General features: G+C 45.8%; 1 protein-coding gene across 2 annotated transcripts in view; it reads left to right on the top strand.

The window, feature by feature from the left end:
* MYO5B (myosin VB) overlaps window positions 1-21,844 on the top strand; it is a 275,873-nt gene that overhangs the window by 159,239 nt on the left and 94,790 nt on the right. For both annotated transcript variants that reach the window (XM_006144449.3, XM_006144451.3), the window contains exons 15-17: window positions 6,530-6,685; window positions 7,787-7,884; window positions 12,447-12,533. In XM_006144449.3, the coding sequence (XP_006144511.1) occupies window positions 6,530-6,685; window positions 7,787-7,884; window positions 12,447-12,533 (341 nt within the window). The remainder of the gene's footprint in view (window positions 1-6,529; window positions 6,686-7,786; window positions 7,885-12,446; window positions 12,534-21,844) is intronic.

Genomic DNA, 21,844 nt, shown 5'->3' with positions numbered 1-21,844 from the left:
GGGGGGGATGTGTGCCTCTAGGGACGCCTCGCCTGAGATGGCCACTGGTGAAGTGAGAGAGGAGACCCAGAGCTGAACAGGGAGGGGTTGAAGCCTGAGAGACAGTTGGACACAGCTCTTTGTTCTGGGGGAAAAGCCAGTAAGAGGAAGAGTTTTTTTGAACGTTATTTGTTTTTAATTGTCAGAGGGGGTGTGTGCACATGTGCACAGGAGAGAAAGCACCACCAGTGGCCATGGTCACACCATAATCCTTTATCTTCCATTTTCCATCCTGTCAGGACTTGGGGCACACACATGCACACATGCTTGGTGTGTTTTTCAAGCAACTGGGGCTGGTATTTGAACCACAGTTGGTCATGTGGGATCTGGCTTTATATACACAGCACTTAATCACTATGCGATGGGGCCACCCTAAGTGGGGAGATTGAAGTATGAGAAAACATAGGCATCCAGGTTAGGGAGTGACTTAAAGGGATCCTTTAGTTCAAGTTCCTCCTCTTTACAGATGAGAAAGTTAAAATTGAGGTTGAGAGGTTCGACATGGGTCACCCAGCTCATTAAGTTGCAGAGTCATAAACAAAGTGCAGGTTTCCTGACCCCAGCCCATTGCCCTTCTACTGGACCACATTACTTTTGAGGTACCAACTAGCTTGTAAACTCTCTCTTGACTCCACTAGGCTTTGTGTGCAGTAGACTTCAGCCTCTTGGTTACTCCACAGCCATTGAGCATTTCCAGAATGTCACTGGTCCCTGACGGTTCTGGTGGTTGCTGCTGTTTATATACATGATTACTCGGGCTCTGGAGTCAGGCTATTTAGGTTCAAATCCTGGCTTTGCCACTTACAAGCTCTGTGATCTTAGGTGCTAAGCCTCTGTTTTCTCACCTGTAAAATGGCATGTAATGGTACTTACATCAAATGATTACTGGGAAAATTAAATCTTTATGTGCATGGCACATTCCAAGGACTCGTTAAACATTAATGCCTGTTATTTTAAAAACAAACAAAAACCTTAATGGCATCACAGTGCTGTTAAGATAAACACGAAGACCCTTCCCGAGGCCTGCGTGAGCAGGTCCCTCGTACTTCCATCTCCCGTGTCCATGTGGCTGTGCTGGGTCTGTACTAGTCCCTTGGTATGTGGTGCTCCTTCACGTGTGCAGTGACCGCTACTCCCTGAATGCTTTCCTGGCCCTCACATAGCCCACAGGCCCAGCTTAGGTGGTGCAGTTGGTAGTGTACTGGACTGAGTGCTGGAAACCACATCATTGACTGTGGGTTTGGATCTCTAGGATGGCCTGAAAATAGACTGGGCGCTTCTGCATGTGCCTGGGGTCTTGAAGAGCTGGAGAAAGGAAATTGTGGTATAAAGAAACCCCAGCAAGGGTGCAAATACCCACATGTGTGTGTGTTCTCTCTTGCATGTGCATGCATGTTCTATCATCTAAAAAAAAAAAAAAATCCAGCCTTGGATTAAGTGATTAAGTGCTGTCAATTGGGAACCAGATCCCATATGGCTGACCAGCTTGAATCTCAACCTGGTGGCTTTAGAAACATGATGGGCACGTCATGCTTGCCCCAGATCCTGACTGGATCGAGAATAGAAGGTTTGCAGTGCGACCATGCCCCACTGGAGGGCTCTCTCCCTCTCCCACCCCCTCATGGGTGCCTCTGGCAATTTAAAAAAAAAAAAAAAAAAGACAAAGCCACTAGATCAAATGTCCCTTTCTAAGAGAATCTTTCCTTAATTTCCTTCACCCAAGATCTCTGTTTCACTTATCTATTTCTGTTATGTGTTCTCTTTTAGTATGTTCATCTTTGTTATAGTTTTAATTATGGGATTAACTGATTAGTCCTCACATGTGCTAGATTGGATACTCCATGCTATGTAAGAGGCTTTGTTTTTTATTTGCTTTCATCTGCACAGCCCCTACCCCTGTATTTGCTGTATATTCGAGAGTTGATAAGTATTAATGGATGAACGGGTGGATTAAAGAACAAATGAATAAACTAGTCGGTCTAGTTTCTTGACATTCAGTGACCTAATACTTTCCCCTGTTTGACAGCACATGGAATTTAGTACCTAATGAAAGTATCATTATCAAGACACTGGTATACAGATTTTAGCTATAGATTTAAAATGTCATGTCTGTGAGTCTTTATTTCTTTGACAGCCTGCTAGTTCCCTTCCTCTCTAAAGAGACAGTATTTATGACTTGGAACACCATGCGTGAAGAGAAGAGTAGGGTCCTTTCAAAGCTGCTGAGACCAGACCAGAATTGTTACCTGTTAGCAGCTAATACTTGAATACACTTTTTTTTTTTTTTAATAGAGATTTTTGCTATAGGGCACGTGCACTTGCTGGAGACGCAGAAACAGAAAGTGAGAAATCACTCCCTATAGGGAGATGGCCATGCTGCAGTCCCTTTTCGTCCAGTCTCCTCTTGGGACTTGGGGAATGTACACACATGCACCTGCCCAGTGTGAGTTTTAAGCCACTGAGTCCAGGACTCAAACTGTGGTCAACTACGTGGGAGTCCAGTGATGTAACCATTATACCATCCGCTGGTCCCTGAAGACATTCCTAATCTCACTGGGTGACCCTCCAAGGCATCTACCTGATAACGGCATCTCAGTGTCCTTAGCAGGGATTAGAGTCTCTCTCTTCCCTTACAAGTGTTTTGACTTAACATACTGTGAATGTGATTATCCCTTCTGGGCCCTGTGGTTGGGATTTGGGGTGTGCTTTGCTCAGGAATATGGTACATTCTCTAGTGCTAATTGGGATGTCCTCAGCCTGTTGCAGCCAGTTTAGCCAGCAGTGGAAATGGACGTACGCTGCTCACCGGAGATGGCCGATGGCCTTGAGATCATTTGTTGGCGCTTTTAGACTGAACTTAAAACCCAGGCAAGGAACTGAAGAATAGCAACCTATATTTGTATGCGAGTCACTCTAGTAGAAAGTAGAAGTCAGGTGCTTCTGGTGGTTGGTGTATTACCCATCTGGCTAGCAACCGTGTGAAACAAAGTACCAACCTGCGTGTAATTACTCTGGACTCTTATATTGAATTCCTAAAGCAATGAAAACCTTTTTAAAGAGATACTGCGAGACCAGCAGTTAGCGTAATGGCTATGTTGTTGGACTCCCACGTAGTTGACCGTGGTTCAAGTCCCAGACCCGGTGGCTTAAACTCACACCAGGCACGTGTGTGTGCGTGCCCAAGATCCCGAGAGGAGAATGGAGGGGAAGGGATTGTGGCATGGCCATCCCCCCTTGGGGGGGGGTGATTTCTTACTTTCTGTCTCTCTGTCTCTGTCTGTCTTTCTGGTAAGCACATGTGCCCTGTAGCAAAAACCTCTCAAAAAAAAAAAAAAAAAAGATGCTGCAATTTTATTTACTTTCATTTTGTATATTTTTAAAATTTCAGATTAACAAAATCCCCATCATGATGTATACAACGTATTTGCTTTTTTTTTATAGAGAATTCTACTTTTTAAAGAATTACTTAATTTAATTTTTTTGCTATTATTATTTTTTAGTTTGAACATAAAAAGGGAAAGTAAGAAAGCAAACCGGGACTTGAACTGTGGTTGGCCATATGGGATTCCAGTACCTTAACCTCCACGTCACGCAAGTACTCTTTTTCTTTTTGGTCTGTTGAACATTTCTTCTCTTTGCCCCTTACACCCACTGCCTACCACCCACTCTCCTCCCTTACAGTCTCTGATATCTACACTTGTTCTCTCTACTATCGTAACTTCAAATCCAAGATCGGCATAGAATTCTGCAATAGTAGGTCCCTTCTTCTCCCTCAGCACTTATTTACTTACCTGCCACGTGAAAGTGAAACTTTTTCTGTTTTCTTCTTTAGTCTATTAGTTTTGTATGAAAGAGATAGGGTCTTCATGCCACCAGCCAACCCCAGTCTCCGCTAGCCTGAATCATGAGCACACGCGCGTGCCTGATGTGCACAGGGAGGTCCTAGACTTAGTCTGTGTGGTTGTTCCAGATCTAAAATGCTATGTTTCTGTTTCCCTTTCATATAAAAAATATATCTGCCTCAAGCATCTGTACTTTTGCAGTTTAGACAGATTTTCATGTAAATAGCCCCTAATAAACATAATGACAAAAACCTCTCAAAAAAAAAAAAAAAAAAAGATGCTGCAATTTTATTTACTTTCATTTTGCATATTTTTAAAATTTCAGATTAACAAAATCCCCATCATGATGTATACAACGTATTTGCTTTTTTTTTATAGAGAATTCTACTTTTTAAAGAATTACTTAATTTAATTTTTTTGCTATTATTATTTTTTAGTTTGAACATAAAAAGGGAAAGTAAGAAAGCAAACCGGGACTTGAACTGTGGTTGGCCATATGGGATTCCAGTACCTTAACCTCCACGTCACGCAAGTACTCTTTTTCTTTTTGGTCTGTTGAACATTTCTTCTCTTTGCCCCTTACACCCACTGCCTACCACCCACTCTCCTCCCTTACAGTCTCTGATATCTACACTTGTTCTCTCTACTATCGTAACTTCAAATCCAAGATCGGCATAGAATTCTGCAATAGTAGGTCCCTTCTTCTCCCTCAGCACTTATTTACTTACCTGCCACGTGAAAGTGAAACTTTTTCTGTTTTCTTCTTTAGTCTATTAGTTTTGTATGAAAGAGATAGGGTCTTCATGCCACCAGCCAACCCCAGTCTCCGCTAGCCTGAATCATGAGCACACGCGCGTGCCTGATGTGCACAGGGAGGTCCTAGACTTAGTCTGTGTGGTTGTTCCAGATCTAAAATGCTATGTTTCTGTTTCCCTTTCATATAAAAAATATATCTGCCTCAAGCATCTGTACTTTTGCAGTTTAGACAGATTTTCATGTAAATAGCCCCTAATAAACATAATGAAACTAAATCATATTTGAATGCTTACCTGTTGGACACTCTTTGATATGCTTACATGGATCATCTCGTTGAATCCACTCCTCAGCCCTCATCCTCCACAGAGGGAGAGGCTGGGAGGCTGTAGGTTCAGGAAGCATAGGACTCAGGCCTGGATATAGACCTCAGGGGGCACCTGGATGACATAGTTGGCAATAATTGGAGTGATCAGGAAAGGGTTACAGAGGATACTGGGCTAGACCTTGAGAGACGGGCCTCAGGATAAGCAGAGAGGAATAAGAGACTGGGGGTAGGCATTTCAAGTAACACAGCAGAGGCATGGAGGAAGGAACAGTGAGCATGATGCCTTATGAGACACAAGTTGACCAACCTGATGGCCTTTCAGGTGTTGTCTGAGGCTCTCAGTGAGATCAGACTGTGGAGCTTCAGGGCTTTCAGACATACTGGTAGGAGAAAGGGAGTCGTGTGTTTAAATTGGGGGGAGCGTAAAAGAAAGCTGTGCTGGGTGGATTAAAAGACACAGCCTAGAGTTGGAGGCAGTAGCCCTTAGCCTCTTCTGTTGAGACTGGAATTAGCTCTGGGTTAGGAAATGGGACCTGCCTGCTCCCACTGCAGGGGCGTGGTAGAAACCTTGGAATACTTAATAGTTTATCCTATGTGTTGACTGCCCCAAGGGCCCGTGGCAGGCAGCTGGTATTCCCATCAGGCTGAGTATCTTGGGGCTGGGATGCTGGCCATGCTTGGCCAAGGCCCAGTCTTCACTTTGCTGCAGGGGAAGACATTGGCATTTTATTTAGCCCTTATGGGGGCCCCAGATAGTGAGTATAGGCTTATCTCCCATTTTAATGATAAGGGAGAAAAGAAAGGGGGGGAGTTAGGAAAGTTAAATAAGTTTTTAAGATCCAATAATAAGGGTGGAAAAGCAGAATTTAAATGTAGTTGTATTAGAGCATAGCTACCTCCTAACGTACCATAAGGAAATGAAGTTTTTTGCCTATTTCTGTAGGTGAAGGTGAAGTACAGTAATCTGGGAAAGCTAGTTCCTTCATTCCGTTTTAAAAATTAAAGTGTCATTCACACACCATAACATTTACCCTTCTGGAGTGTCCAATTCAGTGGTTTTTAGTATATTCACCAGGTTGTGCAGACATCACCACTGTAAATCCCAGACTGTTTTCATTACTGGAGATAAGTAAAAACCTTGTACCTGTCAGCAGTCAGTCCCTTCAACCACGGAGCTGCTTTCTGCTCCCTGGACATGTTCTGTATGTAGGTGGACTCACACACTGCGTGGTCTTCTGTGCCTAGCTCCTTTCATTTGGCACTCTGCTCCCAGGGCTCATCCACATTGTCACGTGGGTCAGGACTTTGTTTCTTTATGTTGTTGACTACGCCATTATATTGTTACATGTGTTCTGTTTATCTGTTCATCAGTTGCTGAATGGTGGTGGTATTTTCATTTTGTGGCTCTTATGAGTAACACTGCCATGACCACTGGGGCGTGAGTTTTTGCATGGACATATGTGTTCAGTTCTCTTCACTATGTCCTGGAAAGCTATTTTGAAAGAGCTTAAGTTGCATAAAGTGCACAAGATCTTATTTTCCTCATTCTTTCTGTGATTGTTTCTAGTTCCCACTAGTGGCTGACTTGTTTCATGATGACAAGGACCCTGTCCCTACTCCTACCACATCTGGGAAGGGGTCATCTTCGAAGATCAACATTCGCTCTGCCAGACCCCCCATGAAACCCTCTAACAAGGAGCACAAGAAGACCGTGGGCCACCAGGTCAGCCCTAAGTTCGTGGCTGGAAGCTGTGGGACGTACAGATGTGGTAGGGCTGGCCTTTTATAGAAAGAAGAGAGCTGCCAGGTTAGAGGGAGGCCACGGTGGCCTCGGCTGCCAAGCTCAATCTTTGTGTCCTTCAAAGAAGGAAGCCATGACTCCTTTACTATGAAGAACTAACAGAAAAGAGGAAAGGGGGGTGATGGCAGCCCAGCCAATACGTTATCGTCTGTGGCAGGGCCTCACTACAGGATGCAGATACCTACTGGAGAGGCAGCAGGGCCTGGGATCTGCCAGTTGGAGGGGAGGGTTGAATAAGCCAGGGACCAGGATCCTAAAGAGCAACTTCCGCTGTGGGTCTCTGAACTTCATGTCCAAAGAAGACAAAGGCATGCCTGCTAAGTACCACCTACTTTTTTTGGGCGGGGGGGTGGGGGGACGTTTTTGCCATAGGGCATGTGTGCTCGCCAGACAGACAGAGACAGACAGAAAGCGAGAAATCACCCCCTAGAGGGAAGGGCCATGTCGCAAACCCTTCTCCTCCATTCTCCTCTTGGGATCTTGGGCACACATGCACATGCGCCTGGCGTGAGTTTTAAGCCACCGGGTCTGGGACTCGAACCGCGGTCGACTACATGGGAGTCCAGCGACAGCCATTACGCTAACTGCTGGTCCTACCACCTACTTCTTATCCCTATTGATTTGCCTAATCTGGACATCTCATGTAAACACAGCCATTTCCAGGATGCCTGGCCCTGACACCAGGGCTCCAGGGTGACAGGCTCAGGAGCAGCAGTGCCCCCTGCGGTGCACAGTGCACTCCTCCTGGAGTACCTGCCCCCACCCCCATCATCTCATCTGACCCTAGGGCTTAGGCGCATGAGGGGGTAGTCTCTCCCCATTTGCTTGATGAGCCCTAAGATGGAAAGGACTTGAGTTTAGTCACAGAAAAGGTTAGAGGTTAGAGCTGGAATTTTCCCCTATCTTTCTGAATTAACAATAGTAAAAGCAGCTACCACCTGTACTCCCAGTATGTAAGTTTTCTTTATCATATACTTGCAAAAGGTTTGAAAAATAACCAGGTGCTGGTTTTTGTCTCTCCAGTTTCGCACCTCCCTGCATCTGCTCATGGAGACCCTGAATGCTACGACCCCACACTATGTCCGCTGCATCAAGCCCAACGATGAGAAGCTCCCATTCCAGTAAGTGCCTGCTGGGCCTGAACCAGTCCAGCCCAGGCTTTCTACCTGCCCTAAGGGTTCAGGGGTTCAGGCCAAACAGAGCAGGCCCAGGTGTTTGCTGAGTCCCACCAGTCTGCTCTCAAGAGTGGATCTGAGGGGATGAGCAGGTGTAGTTCCCTGATCCCATGGAGCTTACAGTGGTGGTTAGGAATGTGCACACTTGAATAAAATAGAGAATATTAAATGCAGATATGAGTGTATCTCATAGTCAGTGTTAAATTCAGACATGGGAAGGTCACTGGAGTGGTCAAGCAAGGCTTTGTTTTACTTTGAGGAAAGTAGACTTTAAATGACATGGCAAGTTACAGGACATCCACATGGTCCTATTTCTCAAATCCCCTTTACCCCACTGAGCTTCTAGAGGTACCTGTATTTCCCTTCACTTTGCAGCTGCCTCTGGTCCAACTTCTGCCTCTATCTGTACTTCAAACTTCGCTTGTATGGGACCAGCAGATAGTGTAATGGTTACATCACTGGACTCCCATGTAATTGACTGTTATTTGACCCCAGATCAAAACTCATGCTGGCTTATTTGCATGTGTGGCCAAAATCCTGAGAAGGAGATGAGATTGCGGCATGGCCATTCCCCTGGGGGATGATTTCTCGCTTTCTGTTTGCCTGTCCCTGCAGTGAGCACATGTGCCCTATAGCAAAAATCACTCTCAAAAAAATAAGTACCATTTGGGGACCAGCAGGTGGCGTGGATAAGGCACTAGACACTTCCATATGGCTGACCATAGTTCGAATCATGGACCTGGAGGCATGCTTTCATGCTTGTGCACACGTGCACATGCACTCACTCTCTCATCAAATTAAACTAAATGAATGAAATTTAAAAATAATAATTTTTAAAAATAAATAAATAAAAATTTCTCTTGCAGTTCTGTCCACACTCATGCAATTGACTTTACTCAAATCCTTGTAATGATGGCTCTCAATTATCTTGGGCATTTTGGGTTTTGCCACATTCCAGCCAGCATTGCTGCATGCCTCCTACAGCTCCATTCACTTCTTCCCAGTCAGCATGTCTGACACCAGACTTCCTGTGTTTCTTCCCCCAAAATGGATCTTCTGGGTTTGGTCCTTGTGTTAGTAAATGTTTAACCGTTTCCTGACATCTCATCCACCTTCCAGACCTAATCTCCCAAACTGCAAGCCTGAGAGTTGCTCTAGCGTGGCGCTGTCAGTAGTCCGTTCTGTGATGAAGGAAACGTTCTATAGTCGATCTTGCCCAGTGTAGTAGCTACTGGTCACATGTGGCCATCCAGTGCTTGCAGTGTAGCTGGTATGACTGAGGAACTGAATCTTGAATGTTATTTCACCTTAAGTGACCTCAGATACCCACAGGCTAATAGTTACCATATAGGGCAGCTTGACCCTTATTTCACTTTAATTGACCTCAGATACCCACAGGCCAGTAGTTACCATATAGGGCAGCTTGACCCTTGATCCTCCCTTCTCTCTTACTCTCCCCAGTATCTGAGTTTGTCAATGTCCCATGCGAGTTGCATGACAATTTTTCACATTTCCCCTTTTTTCCCCTTCCTTTTGCTATCACTTTGTTTCAGATCACCGCCTTCTCTTGCTTGAAATGCTACCCTAAGCCTTTAAAACAGTCTCACTTATGTCTTCAGCCTCCTCTTCATTACTCTGGGCCTTCACATACACTGTTCTCTGTAGCTGGAGGTGTGCGCGTGTATGTTGTTTTTCTCTCTTTCCTATGATTTTTTATTTCTTGTTCCTAGCATCATTTATTTCTGTGAAGTACCTACGCTTGGTGATTCTGACTCTCAGACTAAATATCTGAGCTCGACTCCCATGCAGATGGGTCTGGTAGTGGAATAGATTAGGGAAACAACATTGAATCAACCTTTTAAGTGTGCTAGTGATTCTCTCTCTCTTTCCTACAAGTTTCCAAGGCATGCGTAAGAATCCTATTGTGTGTCATGCTTATCAGCTGCCTCTAGAAAGAAGGGTGCTATAAGAGCAGTCTGTGAAAGGCTTAGCTGGTCTGTGAAGGGCAGAGGGCTGCAGGGCCTACTCCATACTAGCTAAGACCTTGGGCTGTGCGTTCCTCAGAGCCCCTCACCTGTGGGGCCAGATTTCTGCTGGGCTGAGAGAGGAAGCAGCTGGGGCTTCTGTAAAGGACGTTGTAGTCCTAATACCCTATGTGTTCGAAGGCCCTCCTTTGTCTTCAGGACCAAAATCTTCCAAATAAAGAGAGAAAGTGGGAAGAATATGGAACCAAGTCAAAAATCTTGCTACCCATTGTTTGGCTAATCACAAGCGAGTCTTTTATTCTTGCTTTCATTTCTTCATCTGTTACTTGTGGCTTAAAAATATCCTGATGAAATAATCCAAGGAGATAATGAATGGGAATTATTTGGAAGAAGTATAAGACTATACATGATTAAAATGTATTACTTCTGACCTTCTTCTAGAATGGAATTGCTGTATCTCTCCTCTTACTCTCTATAATTAGACTTGTCAACCGCAGCCTTGTCGACATTTTGGGTTGCATAGTTCTCTGTTGTGGGGGACTGTTCTGTTTATCGTAGGATGTTTAGCAGCATCCCTGGCCCTTACACAGTAGATGCCAGTAGCACCCCGATATTGTGACAACTGAAAATGTTTTCAAGCTTTACCGCCTGTTCCCATAGGGTACAAAATTGCCTCAAGTTGAAAACCATTGTCCTACACTAAGTGCTTGGATGGCATTTCTCGTGTAAAATTCTTTTTCCCTTTGCTTCCTTCATTCGGGAAATGTGTCATACCAGTCACTGGGCACTGGGTAGGATGGGAAGAATGACAATAAGACATGTCCCACAAACTAAGGAGTTGCCCCTCACACATAGCTAACGTGTCAGAAGTGGCTGTCAATGGCTTTGTGAAAATGCTGCTGGAGCAGAGCTGAGAGTGTGTCCAGGGAGGAGGTGGCCTGGGGTGGAGGTCACGGTGGGAGATCACTTAGCTGCCCAGCTGCCTGGTTGTGGTTTGTGCCAAAGCCACACTAATCTTGCACATCCAGGATGCAGAGCCTGGTGAGTCTTCACTCTTGACCTTCTACTTTTAGAGCAGAAGGAGTAAAAGCACAGCCCTGACTTCAACCCAGCTGCAGAATAGTACCAAGCAAAGGGGCCTGTGTTCCTCATGCCTTTTCATGGAGCAGGACAGTATTCTCAGCAAAGCAGACACAGTCATTGATGCTAGCATAATTCCTTCCCCGTGAAGGCCCCAACTGCCCAGCCAACTCCCTTGTCCTGCCCTCTGCTTTCTTTAGCACTTGTACTGCAGTTGTTACGGACTACCCCGTGGTACACCACCTCAGTACTCGCCTCACCTCTGCAGGTGTGAATACTCTCAGAAAGCCGGGACAAAGTCTGGCTTCCACTCTACAGCATCATTTTCAGTAACGTGTCTGCATGGATATTTTCAGGGCAAGGCTTGTACGGTAACCCACATGAGCGATTGAAGACAGTTTGAGTTTCTCTAAAGACTAGAAAAATAAGGCTAGAATGGTAACTCTTCATTCTCATCCTAAATTGAGTAGCTGTCATCATAGCTAATACTAAATGTGCCCTTATGTCATGCAAGCATTGTTCTGATTGCTTTCATGGCCACTCATCTAAACCTTATGCAAACCCTATTAGATGTTTTGTTTTTTTTTCCCCCTAGGTTTTTGCCAGTGGGTATGTGTGCTTGTCAGAAAGACACAGGGAAAGTGAGAAATCATCTCTCCAGAGGGGGCAGGCATACCTTAATCCCTTCTCCTTCCATTCTTCTCTTGGGATTTTGGGCACACACGCACATATGCCCAGCATGATTTTCAAGCCACCAGGTCTGGGACTTGAACTGTGATCAGCCATGTGGGAGTCCAGTGATGTAACCACTATGCCACCTGCTGGCCCCTTATTTTATAAATAAGGATACTGAGGCCCAAGAAAGTTATATTACTTGCTCCAGATTATTCACATAGCTGGTGAGTGACCATGTCATGACTCAAACTCAGGGCTGTCTGGCCTGAAACTTGGCCTTTTAATTCCTGTTCCAAATTGTGGTGCTTTGGACAATGAACGAAAAAGACATGCCCATACATTGGGTTCTCTGGAAAGTCTTGACACAGTTTTGCATAGAAAAACAGAAAAGTATGTCATCACTTTCCTGATAGACGGTATTTGATGGTAATAGTAGTGGCAGGCGATGGAGAGGGAACGAGAGAGAGTCTTTGGAGGGTGAGGGAGAGGTTTCCAGTAGGCAGAGGAAGACAGGGGTATCCAGGTGAGAATAAGAATGTGCACAAAGGCCTCACCCACGTAACTGAAGATGTGGAAACATGAAATGGCTCAGATGGCTTCCCATCGGTGTCACTTAGTCCATGCTTAACCCTGACCTTGAGCTCAAGGGTGAGTGAAGATGTGCACCTCCACGGCCACAGGTGCTTCGTGAGGCACTGCTCTCGTCTCTCCTGTCCTGCGTCTTCTCTGCAAGCATGGAACCTCATTGCCTCTTCTGTTGTTTGGCAGCTTCGACCCAAAGAGAGCAGTGCAGCAGCTCAGAGCCTGTGGGGTGCTGGAGACCATTCGGATCAGCGCGGCCGGCTACCCATCCAGGTACGTTCCCACCAGCTGCATGTGGTTCCCCTGGGAGACCCCTGGGAGGCCTCTCACATGCTGTTAGCTAGAAGCAGATTCCCCAGGACAGCTCCCACAGCTGAGGCCCCAGCAAGAAACTGGTGGGAATACACGGTTCAGTTAGGCTTGGAAAGTACAGGAGTCAACGGTACCATCCTTCAGGCAGTTTTTCAAATCTCACATTGGCCTTGAGCTGGGTGTTGAACGAGCTCAAGTGTGCTCTACTCCCGCCTTGTCCCCTGTCCCCTTTTTGCTTATGATAGAATACCCTTGATATTTATTATTATAACCATTTTAGGTGTTTAGTAGCACTAGGTACATTCTCAATGTTGCACAGCCGTCACCATCATCCATCTCCCAAACTCTTTTCCGCTTGTAAAGCTGAAACCCTACACCCATCAAATACCACCCATTCCCCCCCGCCAGCCCATGACAACCACCATGTTAATTTCTGTCCCTTATTTCACTCAGCAAAATGCCCTCAAGTTTCATCTATATTATGGTATGTATCAAAATGTCCTCCCTCCTTAAGCCTGAATAATAATTTTTAAGTTTGTTTATTCCATGAATGAGAGAGAGATACAGTAACTGTAATAGGGTCCTGATGCTATGGTCTGCCCTCAACTAGCCCCAGATCATGGGCAGGTAAGTGCCTAGCATACTCAGGGAGGTCTCTGGACTTGAACCCATCACCTTCCCTTATGGGTCTGCCTCACAATACATTGCATTTTATTGCTACACCACCATCCAATCCCAAGGCTGAATAATATTTCGTTGTACATTTGTAACACAGCTTGCTTATCTCCTAATGGACCCTTTAACCTTTCATTTAAAAATGTTTTAAATACTTTTTTTTAATTTTAATGATTATTTATACATTTAATTGTTATACATAATTTAGATTGAATTTAAAATGAAGTCTATTGTAAGAAGTATAATTTGATATTAACAAAAAATTACTCTGTGGTCTGATTTGCTTTGTGGCTGAGTCACTGAACTAACCACTCCAGAGTTTACTGTAGCCGTGCCAGGACTGTGGGTCCCCTTTGGACACTTGCCTGAAATGCGGTGGAGGGTGGGTGGCAGCCCCCCTCCCAGCTCTTGTGAAATCACGCGTGCACTGGTGTCTGGTAAGCAGGCTTTGTCTAGTGGTAATTGGGACTGAGCAGTGCAGCAGCCCAGAGCCTGTGGTGCTTCCCACAGGGAGCCCTGTCCTAAGAGGGCCGGTGTGTGTCACGAGGTGGAGGAGCCGGAAGTGGGGAGAAGGGGTGTAGTACTGACCTCCCGGGCTCCTCTCCACCTGGCACTTTCTCTCTGCGGTGGAGGAACCGTTTCCTATGCAGCTGTTAATTGTCCCTGAACAACTGAACCGTAAACAATTCCCTTCCGAAATGTTAGGCCTAGAAAGGAAGTTGCGATAGAACTAGGGATTTGCATCTGACCTGGAAAGTACAAGAACTGCCACTGATCTGCACTACCCAGGCAGCTTTGCAAGACCAAGGCAGTGCTGGAGCTGTTCAGGAGGTCTCCTCTGACCAGGCTGAAGACTGCTATTTCATTCTCTTTTCAACCACATTTCACCCTGCTTAGGAAAAAAGTTGGAATGACCTGGAGCCCCTCTCATTTTTGCTCTTACGGTCTGAACACAAATAGCTAACAACTCTGCTCTTAATGAGGTGGCCCACGCTTGTTCTTCCCGGATGAAAGCTCCACATTCCTCTTCCCAGTCTGCCCTGCAGGCTCTGACATCAGCCTTTTGATTGGGGCGATGGGGCTGAGGCTGTTGGCATAGTAGTTTGGTGTTGAGTTCAAACGATGTGGCCTCACCACTTATACTGGTTTTCAGTGCCTGCAGCACACATAAGGCTCAGGTCAGACATGTCTGTGTTCAGTTTGAGACCCAGTGAGGTCCTTAGAGAGCTGTGGTGCTACCAGCTTTCAAACCGTGTCCTACAGTCAGCAACTCCACTCCTACACCTGGTTCTTGGACCTACTGGCTCTCAAGGCAGCTCACACCTACCAAAAAGGCTTCTTTAGTCCCCCATTTCTCAAAATTGTGCATTGTAACCCATTAGTGACTCAGGAAATCAATCAAATGGACTGTGGCCATTATACTGTTTTTAGTTTTATTTAAAAAAAAATTGCCAAAGGGTCCTTGCACTAGCCAGAGACAGACAGAAACAAAGAGAGGGAGTGGAAGAAAGCACACTCCGATGGGTACTCCTTGTCCACCACCCTGCTGCTTTTTGGGCATGCACATGTGCCCAAGTGTGTTTTCCAAACCAATGAGGCCAGAATTCCAACTGCATGTGGGACCAGGTCCCTTAACCACCAGGCCATGGGGCCAGCCCAACATACTGATTTTTTTAATGCACTAAATTGGGGTGGAAAATATAAAGGCTATTTTTAGGGGAGAGGCTATTGTGCATGGCCGGGTGTGCGTGCTTCACATGTATGTAGATCTGCATGTCTCATGATTAAATTTCACAGATGAGACACCAGTGAGGCCTGGAACCACCCCCATCAGCCTTGGGCTGTGTTGTTGTCTCAGAGCATCTTTCTACTCGGGTCAGTGAAGTGTTGCCCTCCACGCAGGTTTATCAGAGGAAGACGGGGTGGCATGTGGCCCAGCCCTGAGACCTAGCATAGACTAACTGCCCACTGTTCTGTCTGGATGGCCGAGCGATGGCCTGAGTAAGAGCCAAGGAGCCTGGTGATTGAACTCTTGGGCTTTGGAGTCTGGCCTACATTGAAGCATCAGCCCCTGATACTTGGCTTCTTAGCTGGGTGACCTCAGATGACTAAATTACTGTCTCTGAACCTAGGTTTCCTTATTGTTAAGTGGAATGATTATCTTACCTGATGGGTAGTTGTGAGGAATGAGGTCACGTATCTAAAGTCCTCAGCTCAGTGTCGGGCGTTAAGTGTTTAATAAAATATGAGTCACTCGCCCAGATACAAGAAAGAAGCTGCCTCCCTTTGGGTGTTACTATCTCTGTAGAACACGTTTACACCAGAAGCTTCTAGCTTTGCCTTTGTGAGATTCCAAGAGCATTCTGATATTGCCAGAACTTCCTAAGCATTGAAAAGGTCAGCTTTAGAATGATAGAAAGAAGCCTGCCAAACAAACCGAAGCCATAGTGGCCCGTGTTAAGCTGTTTAGGATCTCTGTGCAGGTCCTTAGGGGCAGCAGGTCCTCAGTCATACCTGTGCTCACAGAACAGTGGCCTGGAAGTGAGCAGGGCACCACGTGCTCATCTTTGTGTACAGCTTATAGTTGGTGCCGAGCTGGACTTGGCAAAAGGGAGGTGCGAGCATTGGGACCATGTCAAGCCAGAGGACGAGAAACGAGAGAAGCATGTGACAGTGAAGCTCCTCTATTTTTTTTTTTTTTGGTAGAGTTTTTTTGTGTTTTGTTTTGCTGTAGGGTACGTGGGTTCATCAGAGAGACAGAAAGTGAGAATCACCCCCGAGGGGGATGCTGGACTTGAGTTTTAAACCACGGGGTCCAGGACTTGAACTGGACATGGAAGTCCAGCGACATAACCATTATGCCATCTGCTGGTCCCAGTGAGTTCCACTTGTCAACTCATCTCAGCATACCGAGTTCTTTAGAGGAGCTACCTACTTCCCGTAGCACTTTCTAATGAATGGTGTGACAATGAAGACAAATGACGTGCCGAAGGTGCCTCTTCAATGATGTTTTCTTGGAGAATGTCAGGGAAGGGCTGGGAGTCCTGGATGTGGCGTGGCTAACTGCAGACCACACACGGGCCGAGGTCCATACACGTCTCTGCCACTCTGATTCACCGACTGAGCTCACAGCCTCGCCGTGTGAAATCAGAGTGACAGTGCATGCCACCCACACTCCTGGTTTTGCTGTCTCAGCATCCAGTGATCTGTTTTATAGAGGCAGCGGAGTAGGGAGGGGGTTTTACTTCTGGGGTCTCACATGTACATGAGAATGATTCTTGCCTTAGTGGTTACTCCACTCTAGCTCTTGCCCTGAATCAAGCATGTGTCAGTTGCTGTGAGGAAAGGAAGGGTGTAGTGCAGGCCCCTGTCCACCAGGAGCTCACAGTCTAGAAATGATACAAGCTTGACATGGTTGGAGAGCAGTGTTCGAGCAGCTGCAGGTGTGGGAGGAACTGCGGCTTTTCGGAGGAGGCGAGGTGAGGCTTGAGCTGGGCCTTAAAGGATAGGGACTAGCCGGATCAGAGCAGAGGCAGGTGGGAAGGCACGGCCAGCCAGGAAGCAGCATGTACCCAGGGATGGAAACAACAGCAGCTTCAAGAGGGCTTCTCAGCCAGGCTTGCGGCTCAGACCCCTGCTGTGGCATGCTGGCAGACCAGGTGTGATTTTTGTCTCATCCAGGCAACCTCTTCCCGGGCAGCTAAGAGACTGTGTCTCCTCCAAGCCTTTAGAACCATATGGAAAACGACTTCGACTGTTCTTTCCATCTGGCTGCAGTTCACAGTTGCCTGTGAAGTCAAGATGCCCACACTCGCTTGCTTCTTATGGGGTGGCCGATGGATATCTTTTCCTGCTGCCCTAATTGTTTCAGACTTTTTGCTAGCAGATAATTATGAGTACATCTGTACCTTTAGTTTTTTAAATTACAGGTATTGTGGAAAGTGTGGAGAAGGGAGGAAAGACTAATCTGGTATCACAGGAGATGATTCCTAATGCTGTGATTTAAATGTGCAGACTTAGAACCCAAATGCTTCCTGTTATATCTTCCTTATACTCACTGTCTTGGCAGGTTTTGCCGTCAGACCCAAGAGAGGACTTCCTTCCCAAACTGTCTTTTAAAATGTTAACTTTTGGGGACCAGCAGTCGGCATAATGGCTGTGTCGCTGGACTTCCATGTAGTCGACTATGGTTTGAATCCTGGACCAGTGGCTCAAACTCATGCCAGGCGCGTGTGCATGTGTGCCTAAGATCCAAGAGGAGAATGGAGAAGAAGGGATTGTGGCGTGGCCATCCCCCTGGGGGGTGATTTCTCATTCTCTGTCTCTCTCTGTCTTTCTGGCAAGTGCGTGTACCCTATAGCAAAAACCACTCAAAAAAAAAAAAAATTAACTTTTGGAAAGAGGCTGTATGGTTTTGAGGCACTTTGTTACTATTGAAGTAGAGTTAAATCATCCATACTGTTTCATGTAGATCCTAATCCTCTTTTATATATTCTTGTCATTACCAAGCCATAGTGCTAGGGTAGTGCTCATTTGGAGGATGAGGGGTGACAGGGCAAGACTATGGGATAAAACTACCATACCTGTTACCTTTTGATAGGACCATTGCCTAATCCTCTGCACCTGCCAACTGTCATGACAATTTGGAGTGACCTCACAAATTAAAAGTTAAAAATAATGCTCCCTACATGTTGGTTAATCCAGGAAATTGGGGTATGTGTACATGCTGATTCCAGGGATAAAGAAGTGAAGTTTTTTTTTTTTTTGAGAGGTTTTTCACTATAGGGTGTGTGCACTCACCAGACAGACAGAGACAGAGAGAAGAAAGTGAGAAATCACCCCCCCAGGGGGGATGGCCATGCTGCAATCCCTTCTCCTCCATTCTCCTCTCGGGATCTTGGGCACGCATGCACACGCGCCTGGCATGGGTTTTAAGCCACCGGGTCCGGGACATGAACCACGGTCGACTACGTGGGAGTCCAGCGACATAGCCATTACATTAACTGCTGGTTCCCAAGAAGTGAAGTTTTATGGATGTTATGTGCCCTGCAAGGTTTTAGCTATAGAAGGAAATGCAGGAGTGTAATGTTCTCTGGCCTCAGTATAGACCTGAGCAGTTGTTCTGTTGAATTGATTTGGGAGACCTTCATGAGACCAGAGTGGGGACCTAGACGGGGTCAGAGTAGGGGGGGAAAAAAAAAATCACTTCCTAGGGTGCTAAAAACTCAACATGGCAAAATGATTTCACTGGTACCTGAGATTTTCAAAAAGTTCATGGAAAATGCATATCATGAAAAAACCTGCATGAATTTTTTTAAAGAAATTTTGCGCCAAAATAAATTCATACTTTAATTACATTTCCCATGAACTTTTCAAAGTCCTCTCATATTAGCTTGTCAGTCAGTAACTGGTACAACTTTGCACAGCTGTTTTCAAAGAAATTTTGTTGAGCTTCTTTGATGAGGAGAATTACAATTTATACCATCTTTCTACACTTATCATGTGTAAATGGTACAAAAGAGGAAAATGATAAAAGGAAAGAAAATGCATAGTCCACAGCTACAGAGGCCTGTGGTGAATAATCTAGGCTGTTCCCCAGCAGCCCAAGCAGCAGGCTGTCCGGGCAGAGTTCGGGATCCAGCCTCCTGATGCCCTGGAGAGAATCCTTACCCCTGCTCCAAGATGAATGTGTTGTCCAATGCCTCCAAAGTTCACCAAGCCAGAGGGCAAACGCAGACTGTCAGGCCAGCAGCAGCTGTCTGGGCTCCCTCACCCCGCTTCAGGCCTCACTGTACCTGTCTATTTTTGTCCTAAGAATTATGGCTCTCCGGAAGTCTGATTTAAAATGAAAATGTATCATTCAATTTGAAATGCCATGCACTGGCTAAGAAATATGTGCATTGTAATGCACATAAAGCACTGTGACAAATGCACTGCCCAGCAGAAGCTCCAGCTCCCTGCTCCGTGGCTCGTGCCCGTGCAGTCATCCGTCTTCCTCTCCAGGGTCCACAGCCCTTTGTGTCCTGGAGGAATTGCAAAGCAAACATCGCTTAGTCAAAATGAGTGTGTGTGTGTGTGTAGGGGTGCTACTTGAATGTGCAGTGTTTGTATAAAAACACAAAACTCTGCATGAACTTCAGTTCTCCTTCACTTCATCTCACCTTCTGTGCATAAAAGCTGGGTGGTGCTTCTGGGAAGATTTCCACCTTCCCCTACGTTCACCCCACTCACAGTGTATGCCATAAGTAGCATAAGTTTGTAGAACTAGGTGGAAGCCTTAGAAACGGACTGTGATGTGCCTTTCTGTTTATTCGCAACTGAACTTAAAGCAGATGTAGTTACTTCCTTGCTATTAAACCTCTCACAGAGAGAGAATAACACAGAATTTATTTTGGAGTAAAATGATTCTTTTTCTCAGGATCTTAACAGTGTTGCATTCTGGCTCTTTTGCCTGAGAGCCGTCCTGTTTTCTCTGGGCTGGTGTCTGACCCAGTGGTTCTCACTTTCCAATGATGAGAATGCACTTAACAGTCTTTGAAGCCAGGACCCTTCCTCAGAACTAAGTCAGAATCTGAGTCTGGACATCTCATTTGGACAAAGTTTTCTAGGTGGTTTTTAAATGCATACTGCTTTAAAAAACCGTCATCCTGAAGGTACGCAGCAGCCACTGGGAGATTCTGTGTCAATCACTGGACACTTGGTCATATGCCGACAGTGTTGAGATCACATGGGCTTCCCTCTGTCCTTACCGTGTGCGTCACCTCCAGCTCAGAGCCAATGCGGAAGAAGTGTTTCTCTCCCACCACAGCAAAGTTCAACAGCTTTCCTCTGAAGCCCATTTCTGGTGAACAGCCTATGTTCCCTGGTTGGCTTGGGGCATAGGCAGGGTAAAGGTGGAGGCAAATGGGTATTTGTATGGTGGGTGAGTGGTAGACTGAGTATCCTGTGGCCTTTGCCCTAGGAGCCCTCTAGTGAGTATCAGTGATGAGCTACTGATGACAAATCATATTTGCCTATTGTTTTACAAATGCCACCCACAAGCCACGTCTTATTTGTTCATAATGTAATTCATGTCACAGAAATTCACCTTCTTTTAAAAATTATTTAATTTTACTTATTATTGCACCAGAAAGAGACAGAGGGAAAGTGAGAAAGCAAGCTGCCAGGTCCAGGACTCAAACAACAGTCAGCCATGTGGGAGTCCAGCGCCCCAACCACCCTGCCACCTCCCAGTCTTAACGTATCCCATTCAGTGGTTTTCATTATATTCAGAGTCATAAAACCATCAGCACTATCTCATTTCAGAATATTTTCATCACCACTAAAAGAAACCCTATACCCATTAGCAGCCACTCCTCCTCTTCCTCTTTTCCCAGCCCCTGGCAAGCACTAACCTACTTTCTAGTTCCATAGATTTGCCTCCTCGGGGTTTCTCATATAAATAGAATCATACAACGTGGCCATCTGTGTCTGGCTCCTTTCTCTTAGGACTGTTTCCCAGGTTCATCCATGTGTAGCACGCGTCAGTCCCTGCTTTCTTCCGATTGCTGAGTCCTGCTGCGTTGTGTGGATAGACAGTTTTAGCCATTCGTCAGCTGATGGACATTTAGGTGCTTTCCACTTTGGGGCAAGTATGAACGCTTGCTGTCAACATTGGTGTACATGTTTGTGCGGACATATTTTTTATATACCTAGTAGTGGAATTGCTAGGTCATGTGGTAACTGTTCACTTTTTTGAGGAACGGCTGTACTGTTTTCTGCAGCAGCTTCAAGTGTTTCCTTTTCTGCACATCGTCTCCAGGTCTGTTGCCTGTCCTTTGTCTCCAGGTCTGTTGCCTGTCCTTTGTCTCCAGGTCTGTTGCCTGTCCTTTGTCTCCAGGACCGTTGCCTGTCCTTTGTCTCCAGGTCTGTTGCCTGTCCTTTGTCCTCAGGACTGTTGCCTGTCCTTTGTCTCCAGGTCTGTTGCCTGTCCTTTTTCTCCAGGACTGTTGTCTGTCCTTTGTCTCCAGGTCTGTTGCCTGTCCTTTGCCTCCAGGTCTGTTGCCTGTCCTTTGTCTCCAGGTCTGTTGCCTGTCCTTTGTCTCCAGGACCGTTGCCTGTCCTTTGTCTCCAGGTCTGTTGCCTGTCCTTTGTCTCCAGGACCGTTGCCTGTCCTTTTGATTGTAGGACACATCCTAGTGGATGTGAAGTGGTATTTCACTATAATTTCAGTTTGCATTTCCCTGGTGGTTAATGATAATGAGCATTTTTTATGTGTTTATTGGACATTTTTATTTACACACACATATTTATATATATGTGTATATACATTTACATGTGTATGCACATGCAGCCCCCACCAGGGCCTGGTTATGTTGCAGTCCTTTTTTTCTCCAATACTCCATCTTGTCAGGATCCTGGAGACACGCATGTGTGCCTGGTGTGAAGTCAGTGGGGCCACACTTGAACCCTGGTCAGTCATGTGGGACCCACCTTAACAACTACACCTCAGGGCTGGACCTCTTTCACTTTCTCGATGGTGTTCTTTGAAGCTCAAAAGCTTTTAATTATAAGTAAGTCTAATTTATTTTTGTTTGTTTAATTTTTTTTTTATGTTG

This window comes from Tupaia chinensis, unplaced genomic scaffold (assembly GCF_000334495.1).
Source record: "Tupaia chinensis unplaced genomic scaffold, TupChi_1.0 Scaffold000119_2, whole genome shotgun sequence".
In the NCBI taxonomy this organism is placed as follows: domain Eukaryota; kingdom Metazoa; phylum Chordata; class Mammalia; order Scandentia; family Tupaiidae; genus Tupaia; species Tupaia belangeri.
This window is presented reverse-complemented; position numbering and strand designations above follow the sequence as displayed.